General features: G+C 43.4%; 2 protein-coding genes across 2 annotated transcripts; one reads left to right on the top strand and one right to left on the bottom strand.

Moving 5' to 3' along the window:
- Positions 1-1,381: 1,381 nt before the first annotated feature.
- LOC310660052 (small ribosomal subunit protein uS12) lies at positions 1,382-4,891 on the bottom strand. Its single transcript, XM_083404459.1, has 4 exons — positions 4,783-4,891; positions 3,463-3,622; positions 2,362-2,482; positions 1,382-1,574 (listed from the first exon to the last, which is right to left on the bottom strand). Exons 1-4 carry the CDS (start codon positions 4,784-4,786, stop codon positions 1,428-1,430), a joined length of 432 nt encoding a protein of 143 aa, XP_083260585.1. The 5' UTR covers positions 4,787-4,891; the 3' UTR covers positions 1,382-1,427.
- Positions 4,892-5,381: 490 nt separating this feature from the next.
- LOC310660053 (small ribosomal subunit protein uS12) lies at positions 5,382-8,558 on the top strand. The gene is made up of 4 exons (XM_083404460.1): positions 5,382-5,539; positions 6,415-6,574; positions 7,449-7,569; positions 8,365-8,558. Exons 1-4 carry the CDS (start codon positions 5,536-5,538, stop codon positions 8,509-8,511), a joined length of 432 nt encoding a protein of 143 aa, XP_083260586.1. The 5' UTR covers positions 5,382-5,535; the 3' UTR covers positions 8,512-8,558.
- Positions 8,559-8,769: the final 211 nt, after the last annotated feature.

The raw sequence follows: 8,769 nt of genomic DNA, 5'->3' as shown, positions 1-8,769 counted from the left end.
GCCATCTGGCAGCTCACATAAATGCAACTTGTTATGATCTAATGGTTTTGCTTCTGCAAATGTTACAAGATTTGGAAACCCCGAATTGCAGTAATATAAACAGGAGTTTTGGTCCCTTTTATGATTAGATGAGTTTGGGGGTGCTGCTGGAACCAACCCTTTTTCAGGGCAGCTGGTTGTGGTGGCAAAGAATAGAAACCTGAAGTTACCTAACGGACTAGAAACCAAGAACTGAAAAGGATCTCAGTAAATGGATAGCAAAAATCCTTTCATGGCTGGGGTGGGTGGGAAGGGGACTTAGCACTTGTGTTTTGATTGGTTGAAGGTAGAAAGAAAGGCACAAGGGTTTTCTAGATTGCTAGAGAAAGAGAATCAGAGCTGTTTCCATTTATGCATGCACATCTGCAGCTACATCAAAACACAGAAGACTGGTTGCGAGCCCCAGATGCTACTTCATCTATAAAGCTACTACTTTATTTGCAAGTATCATCCCCAAAAGACACAGAACATATTATTATGGCTTCAGGCATGATAGTATGGATCGAAACAAATTTCACAATGTAGTTTCTTTTTAAAACATTCTCCTTGGTTAGCTTACTCTGTTTTAAAAATGGCCTGTGCCATTACTGCATTTCCCCAGCTAGCAGTTTGAGGGGTACACTACTCTCTGGCTTATGGGATTCCCCATACGCACTTGGTTGGTCACTGTGAGAACAGGATACTGGACCTTTGGTCTGATCATGCAGGACTCTTGTGTTAAGTGAAAAACTGTTATTTGTTTTGGAGACCTGGGAAGAGCCAACAAATGGAAGTATCTGTGGCAGAGTAAATACAGCAATTCCTTTCATTTGACCAAACAGTGAAAACGAATGCCAGATACATGAGATCTTAAAAAGTTACCTACAACTTTATTCAAATGCAGGTGTGCAAAGCAAGTGAAAAATGTAAACACAAGTGTTCCCATAGTGGTAAGTTAACTTGTCATCTGAGTGTGCTTCAAGTGAAGTAGTTAGAAACTGGAAGCTCAACTAGATAGACCCATTGTCTGATCATCACTGATGCTCAGAATTAAACAGGAGCTATGTTATTTGGAATACAAACTTTATGGTAGTGATTAATCAAGTCATGCCTCCTGCCATAAAACAAATGCCTCAAACTCTAGAACTAGGGAGAAAAAAATTGTTTTGGAAATGAAACATATTTCAAGACCGTCTTTCTTAAGCTCTGCTAAACAAAACCTGGAACCCTTGCAGGATGTACCTACCCATAACCCAATAATGACTTCCCTAATTAAAGAATAGGTACTAGAGATGTTGAACTTTCATTTCTAAACAATCTACGTATAATGCCAAAATCACTTTTTTAAAAAACCACAAAAGTATTTCTTAGAAGAAAACTTTATTGATCATCTTGATAACAACATAACTTTATGAACGGGGTCTCTCCTTTTTGCCTTTGTACAAGGCTAACAGAGAAACATTTGCTACTTTGACAACCTTGAAACGCACTCCTGGGATGTCACCAACAGCGTGACCTTTCCGACCAAAGCCAGCAACCAGAACTTCATCGTTCTCCTGGAATTAAAACAAAACAAGTCAATTATTTTCTCGCTGCGAATAAGGAGTTTGCAAGTATCAAACATTATAGCCAACCAAATTCTCCTCCACTCTGCTCACTGGCAAAGCCTGCAGCCCTATTAGCAAGAGCTACCCTGGATAGGGGTGTCTCTTTTCCTGAGCTGCTGAGATGCATTTACTGTATCTCCATTCTTGAGAAAAGTGTGGATTCTTAGAAACCAAGTTCAAGTGCGAAATATTATCCTACAGTCACCAACATAAAATTAAATTACAAAGCTTTAAATCACAATAATATTGCAGTATTGTCCCTGTTTCTACTACATAGAGCAACAAAGGTAAAAGGTAAAGGTACCCCTGCCCGTACGGGCCAGTCTTGACAGACTCTAGGGTTGTGCGCCCATCTCACTCAAAGAGGCCTGGGGCCAGCCCTGTCCGAAGACACTTCCGGGTCACGTGGCCAGCGTGACATCGCTGCTCTGGCGAGCCAGAGCCGCACACGGAAACGCCGTTTACCTTCCCGCTAGTAAGCGGTCCCTATTTATCTACTTGCACCCAGGGGTGCTTTCGAACTGCTAGGTTGGCAGGCGCTGGGACCGAACAGCGGGAGCGCACCCCGCCACGGGGATTCGAACCGCTGACCTTTCAATCGGCAAGCCCTAGGCACTGAGGCTTTAACCCACAGCGCCACCCGCGTCCCTATAGAGCAACAAAACATACTAGTAAAAACTGGGTGGAGTATTTTTTTGCATATTGTTTTATTAGGGTATTTTTTTGGATAAATTACCTCAATGAAGTTCAAACAACCATCATTAGGAACAAATGCAGTTATTTTTTTGCCATTCTTGATCAGCTGGACTCGGACACACTTCCTGATGGCAGAATTTGGCTGCTTAGCCTCCACGCCACTAACACAAAAAAAGGAAGAAATAGACACTGTATATTTAGTACAGCAAAAAACATTACATTCATCAGAACTTTGACTCTAAGCAGATATATTTCACAAAAGTCAAACTAAATAATGCCATTCAAAGTATCAATTGTTTTTGTATGAACAGCTTGAATTCACTGTGTTTAGATGAGAACAAGATATTAATAAGATTGTGCTGTTAATCTTTCAATAAAAGGTAAAGGACCCCTGACAGTTAAGTCCAGTTGCAGACGACTCTGGGGTTGCGGTGCTCATCTCGCTTTACAGGCCAAGGGAGCTGGCGTCTGCAGACAGTTTTTCCGGGTCACGTGGCCAGCATGACTAAGCCGCATCTGGTGCAACGGAACAACCGAAACCAGAGCAGCACATGGAAATGCCGTTTACCTTCCCGCGTGTTTATCTACTTGCACTTTGATATGCTTTCGAACTGCTATGTTGGCAGGAGCAGGGACTGAGCAACAGAAGCTCACCCCGTTGTGGGGATTTGAACCACCAACCTTCTGATAAGCAAGCCCAAGAGGCTCAGTGGTTTAGACCACAGCACCACCCACGTCAATAGATGACCCAAATTGGCAATTCTACTTCAAGCTTTGCAAGTTTTATATCTTACTTTTTTCCTTAAGAGTTAAAATACCTAAATGGAATATTTTTTGAAATGAAAAGACTAACTAAACAGTCAAATATTTGTTATTTGTAGAAACAGCTACTGCTGACTTAAATCAGTTAATCCCTGGACTGGCTCAAGCTTGAAATTTTCTAAGGGCCAGAATAAATTAAATCGCTAATTTCCAGGTGCAGGAAACAGGCAAATGTTGACAGTGCTCCCCTGTCTTGCATTTCAACAATTCAATTTAGATTGTATTTATGTCACCAGTACTGCTATGCAGTACGAAATTCTTTACAGGAAATCTGGCAGGTGCAAATAAACACACTATAGGTGTTTTTGATGAAACTCACACTTTTTCCAGGACAATTCCTTTGGCATGGGAAGCTCCCCCAAAAGGGTTGGCTTTCAAAGCAGTGCCCAGATGAGCCTTCTTGTATTGCTTGTCATGCCACTTCTGATCACGTCGGTGACTGCGCAACTTCCTGGCAGTACGAAGTCCGCGACACTTGCCTAGAAAACAGTACATTAGAGGTTACTGAAGACATGCGCCTAAGTTCGTACAACTACCAACCACCATGTACCTCAATTCACTCTAGTACCCCCTATCTGCAGTGTGACAGAATTCACAATACCCATTTTTTGTCTTTATATTTGGGACTACACTGTAAACTTATGGAAAACTTTCTAAAACTAAATCTTTTTTTCCTTGCACAATCGTTTTTAAAGCCTTGATGGTAGCCAATAAAACCTGGAAACAGGGTGGTCTGTGATTAACACCTTGTATACTACACACTTATGGATGGATATTTCTCCTGGTCAATGAGAATAGTTCACATTACTGCATTGTGACCCTCAGAACCCTATATGCATGTGTAGTGGTCCTTAGTACTTTTGGAGTTCCATCCATTCCTTCTGAACCAAATATCTGCATGTAAACCACACACAACATTTCTAGATTCATTCTGATCACAACATGAGCTTTTGAACTGCAGGACCTGGAACGTGGTGCCCATCTTGCAAACTATAGTAAGCTGAGCGGCAAACCCCAGCTTCCTAACAGTCCACACAGGATACTCCATGCAGTAGCACATGTAATCCTGGAGGAAGTTTATATGGCACCACACAGATTTCGCAGATATGTCTGCTGCACACCTCTTCCATTCAAATAATAATTCGCAGGCATAACGATTGGCATTTCCCCTGCAAAGAAATATTTCCTATTCTTTTATTTTTTTACCCTGATTCATACAGCCATGCACTTCAACGGGGGTTGGGGTGCTGATCCCTCAAATTATCCCATAAATTATTCCACTGCCTTATTCCTTACAGTGGACAACTAGATTTCACTGATTTGAAGCATTCCCCAGCCTTCCTCCTAGCCGCTGATCGACCTTTCTAGGCGCACTTTTTAATTAGCAGGCACCGCCGCATCTTGAGGCAGCGAGTTCCACCGGTCACTACAAGCCGCGTGCGCGACTTCCGAGGCCTGCGCCTGTCGGAGGCGGCCATGCGCCTAACACCTCCAAGGATCGGGCGGCGGCGGGAGCTCTAGAAAGGGCTGAAGGGGGAGGGGGCATCATTCCCCCTGCATATCAGGGGCCGCGGGGTCTCTCTCTCTCCTCGCCGCTCCCACTGGGATAACGTGGCGCCCTCGACTCGCAGCCACTCACCCATCGTGCCGTCCGACGATCCCGAGGAGGAAAGAGAAAGGCCCACAATCCACCTCGGCAAAGAGACCCCGCTCCGAGGACCTCGGGAATGGGCTGCCTAAGCCGGTGCCTGACCGGGGAGGGAAAAGTTTCAGCGGGTTGGAAAAGATGGCGGCTGCTGCGCGATGCATTGTGGGAGTCGTAGTTCTCAGGCCGCGCCCTCTCTGCCGCCCCCCCTCCCCTCAGATATTAAAAGGAAAAGACCACACACACCGTTCTTTTCTATGCTTATACGTAGTGGGGGGTGTATTACAGAGGTAGGAAGACTTTGCAGCCGGTGTTCTGGTCGCGACTTCCGCCTTTCCTTTACGCCTTTATTTCTCGCGCGTGGCCTCTTCCACCACGGAGAAGCTACGGCTAGAGCGCCTCTTAGGCCGTCCAATATGGCCGCTTTTATTTCAAGCCGGAAATTGACTCCCCCCCCCCAAAAAAATCTGCACGTTCCTAATTTATCAGCAGAGCTTCAAGTTATTTCTTGACACGCATACACACACCCTTCATCTTTCGGCACCCGCTCGGCGCTTCGTTTTCACAGCCACCTCTTTCACCTCAGTGAGGCGTTTCGGAAGGAAGGGAGACAGGCGTGAAAGTAGACGCCCCGATTGAGGTCCTCGGCAAGAAGCTGCCGCGGTGGGTTGTGGGTCATCCTCGCTCTCTCCCTCTCTCTCAGGCTCCTTCGGGCGAACCGGGGGCAGCTGCAGCAGGAGGAAGAAGATGGGTGAGCGGAGCGGGGCGTTTTGGATTTGGGAACGCGCGAGTTGCCCCTTCCCTGGGCTGCCTTGTTAAGAGGTTCTCAATAACGTGGTCGATCTGGCTTGAGACCAGAAATGACATGGCAAACACGTGTTTTCCGTGCAGACGTGACGTTTCAGTTTGCGGGCTGCTCTTTTTAATTGGGGGGGGGGGAGAGACCTTCAGAGCAGTTATCACTCCTCCTCTGCACACACGTGCCTAGGGTGCCGGTGAAAAGAATGCAAGGCAACCTGAAACCGTTATGGCAGGGGTATGTTTCTCCAAGTTATCTACTTTGATGCTTTTTACACCTCAGGTTAAAGCTCCCGCGCCTCCCCCCCCCCAAAATGTTCCTGGGCTGTTTAACTTTTAAAACTTCGTAGTAGCGTTCTATGCATTTTCTGCTGCCCGCTATTGTATTATTGAATTTACTTTTTTATTATTACTACTACTATTTTACTGGAAATATTGATTCACATCTTTGCTTGTAGGGATCCAGCAGAAACTCTTAGGCGGAGGAAGGGTGATGGCATATTTTACTGATGACCCTGCAGCCCCTCAGAGCCATCTCCATCCCACTGCTGCAGCTTTTGTGGGGGCTGCAGCAAAAAGGAGGGTTTGGTGCAAATCACTCACACCTTCCGCTTCCTCCAAGCATGTAGGGAACACTGCTGATTTCTAGTCTGAATACAAACGACTGAAGGATATATATTTTTGTAATAAAATAGCATATATAGCTCAAGCATCAGAAGCTACAGCAGTGCTGGTTTAAATGAAGTCCTTTAAAGACAAGTTTAGGGAAGTTGTCATTATTTGGTGCCTAAAGATGAAAGGCTTTCTCAATTTGTTTTGTCCTTTCAGGCAAGTGCCGTGGGCTTCGGACAGCCAGGAAGCTGCGCAGTCATCGCCGAGACCAGAAATGGCATGACAAACAATACAAGAAGGCACATCTGGGTACTGCTTTGAAAGCCAACCCTTTTGGGGGAGCTTCCCATGCCAAAGGAATTGTCTTGGAAAAAGTGTGAGTGAAGCTTCTTAGTGGGACTAATGAGAGAGAAACTCTGAATGGTTTGTTTGCTTGTTTTGTCCTAGCACCAGAGAGGGTATTGAAACATTGCTGTAGCTTATGGTAAAACATTTGTGTATTACACCAGTTGTTCCAAATCTGTACAGACTTAGGCATATCTAAGATCATTTATAACAGTGGACTTGGGAGACTCTCAGTACTGTTTTGTGGAGGGAAATGTAAACATTCAGGCCAGAAGTTAATGAAATTCAGGAAAGTATAGCTTGAGAATCCTTAAGTTATTTAACCATGCTCATTCACACACACAAAAACCTTTGTTGGTAACACAGATATCATAGCATTGGTTTATTTCTAAAACTGCAAGATAAAATTTCTAGGTAAATGTTTTACAGTTAAAGGTCCTAAAGGATTCACTTTCCGGAGAGTTTTTTAAAAAATTCTTGTCACTCTGTTCTTATTACTAAAGGTAGAAAATATTGGGTAACTTTTCCCCTTTAAAATTTGTGACTAGCATATGGGGTGATCGTCAGGTATGCTTTACTCACAGCAGACCCAATAAAATGTATGAACATGGCTAAGTAAGATTCATTAATTTTAGTAGGTCTATTGTTGAGTAAGGGCAGGGGTACCTTTACCTTATTGTTGAGTAAAACTTAGTTGAACTGTCTACAAAATAATGTTTCACTTCATTATTTTTTAAAATTAGGTTTAAGTAGTCTAGAATCAGTTACTGTTATGTCTTCTGACTGCCAGCAGAATCCTATAAGTGTTTAAGTAAAAAATTACTAAATTTGAATTAAATATAACTAGCAATGGAACTTAGAGACTTATTACTTAAATCATTTATGTTGTCCACTTCATGTTTCAGTGGTGTTGAAGCTAAGCAGCCAAATTCTGCCATCAGGAAGTGTGTCCGAGTTCAGCTCATCAAGAATGGAAAGAAAATAACAGCCTTTGTTCCTAATGATGGTTGTCTGAACTTCATTGAGGTAAGTATATTCCAGAAACTGTTTTTATTGTATTTGTTTATTTTCCTGTATAAATAAACCCACTTTTCATCATATTAATCAAGGGTAGGTTACAACAAATTCCTGAGCCAAACAGGCCAGTACCAACATAAAATAGCACAAAACATTTTAGAAATGTAAAGCTAAAGGACCCCTGGACAGTTAAATCCAGTCAAAGGTGACTATGGGGTGTGGTACTCATCTTGCTTCAGGCTGAGGAAGCCGGCATTTGTCCTCAGACAGCTTTCCGGGTCATGTGGCCAGCATGACTAAACCGCTTCTGGTGCAATGGAACACTGTGCCGAGTGCTAGCGCGCACAGAAACTCCATTTACTTTCTTGCCACTGTGGTACCTATTTATCTACTCTAACTGGTATGCTTTTCAGCTACTTGGTTGGCAGGGGCTGGGACAAAGCAATGGGAACTCATCCCAACACGCGGATTTGAACTTCCAACTTTATGATTGACAAGGCCAAGAGGCTCAGTGGTTTAGACCACAGGGCCACCGCTTCCTGTTTTAGAAATATACACAGCTCTTGAAATAGTTCTTTATACAGCAAATGGTATAATCACAGCAACCAGCCACAGTACCTACCCCTTTAAAAGTTTGAGCAAAGTGATGCTATTGGTGAAATAGCAGTTCAACTGAGAAAAGGAATGAATTAATTGAACCAAACTACTTGATTATAGCTGCTTGTAGTTGTAAAGGCTTTAAAAAATGTATGCATGTGTATTTGTTGTGAACAAACACTTCTTGCTTTCTCACTTTATCTGTAGGAGAACGATGAAGTCCTGGTTGCTGGGTTTGGTCGGAAAGGGCATGCTGTTGGTGACATTCCAGGAGTTCGTTTCAAGGTCGTCAAAGTAGCAAATGTTTCTCTGTTAGCATTGTACAAAGGCAAGAAAGAGAGACCAAGATCATAATATCTGTGATGCTGCATTCAGCTATAATAAAACTTCTCATTTGACAATATGTTTCTGAGGAATCTTTTCATAGTAGTTCAGCTTTTTGTAGTATGGAAGTAATTTCACAGCAAAATTCTCTCTTGTACAAGTTGGGTTGTTTTAACTTTTACATGGCTTTTCTTACTGGTCCTGTGCAAGTGTGATTTCTAGTTGGTCTGTATATGATTGCAGCCTCAGTTGCAGAAGAATTTGGTTCCATTCTGAACCACAGAAATG

Source organism: Podarcis tiliguerta, assembly GCF_965153285.1.
Source record: "Podarcis tiliguerta genome assembly, chromosome: 11".
Taxonomy (NCBI): domain Eukaryota; kingdom Metazoa; phylum Chordata; class Lepidosauria; order Squamata; family Lacertidae; genus Podarcis; species Podarcis tiliguerta.
Note: the sequence above shows the minus strand (reverse complement) of the source record. Positions and strands in the feature narration are given on the sequence as shown.

Bases quoted from the DNA above. Each gene is read 5' to 3' on its own strand.
- LOC310660052 (XM_083404459.1), bottom strand. The intron at 2,483-3,462 runs GTGAGTTTCATC...TTTTTGTGTTAG, and splicing joins GGAATTGTCCTGGAAAAAGT to TGGCGTGGAGGCTAAGCAGC. The intron at 1,575-2,361 runs GTAATTTATCCA...TTTTAATTCCAG, and splicing joins GTTGTTTGAACTTCATTGAG to GAGAACGATGAAGTTCTGGT.
- LOC310660053 (XM_083404460.1), top strand. The intron at 6,575-7,448 runs GTGAGTGAAGCT...TTCATGTTTCAG, and splicing joins GGAATTGTCTTGGAAAAAGT to TGGTGTTGAAGCTAAGCAGC. The intron at 7,570-8,364 runs GTAAGTATATTC...CTTTATCTGTAG, and splicing joins GTTGTCTGAACTTCATTGAG to GAGAACGATGAAGTCCTGGT.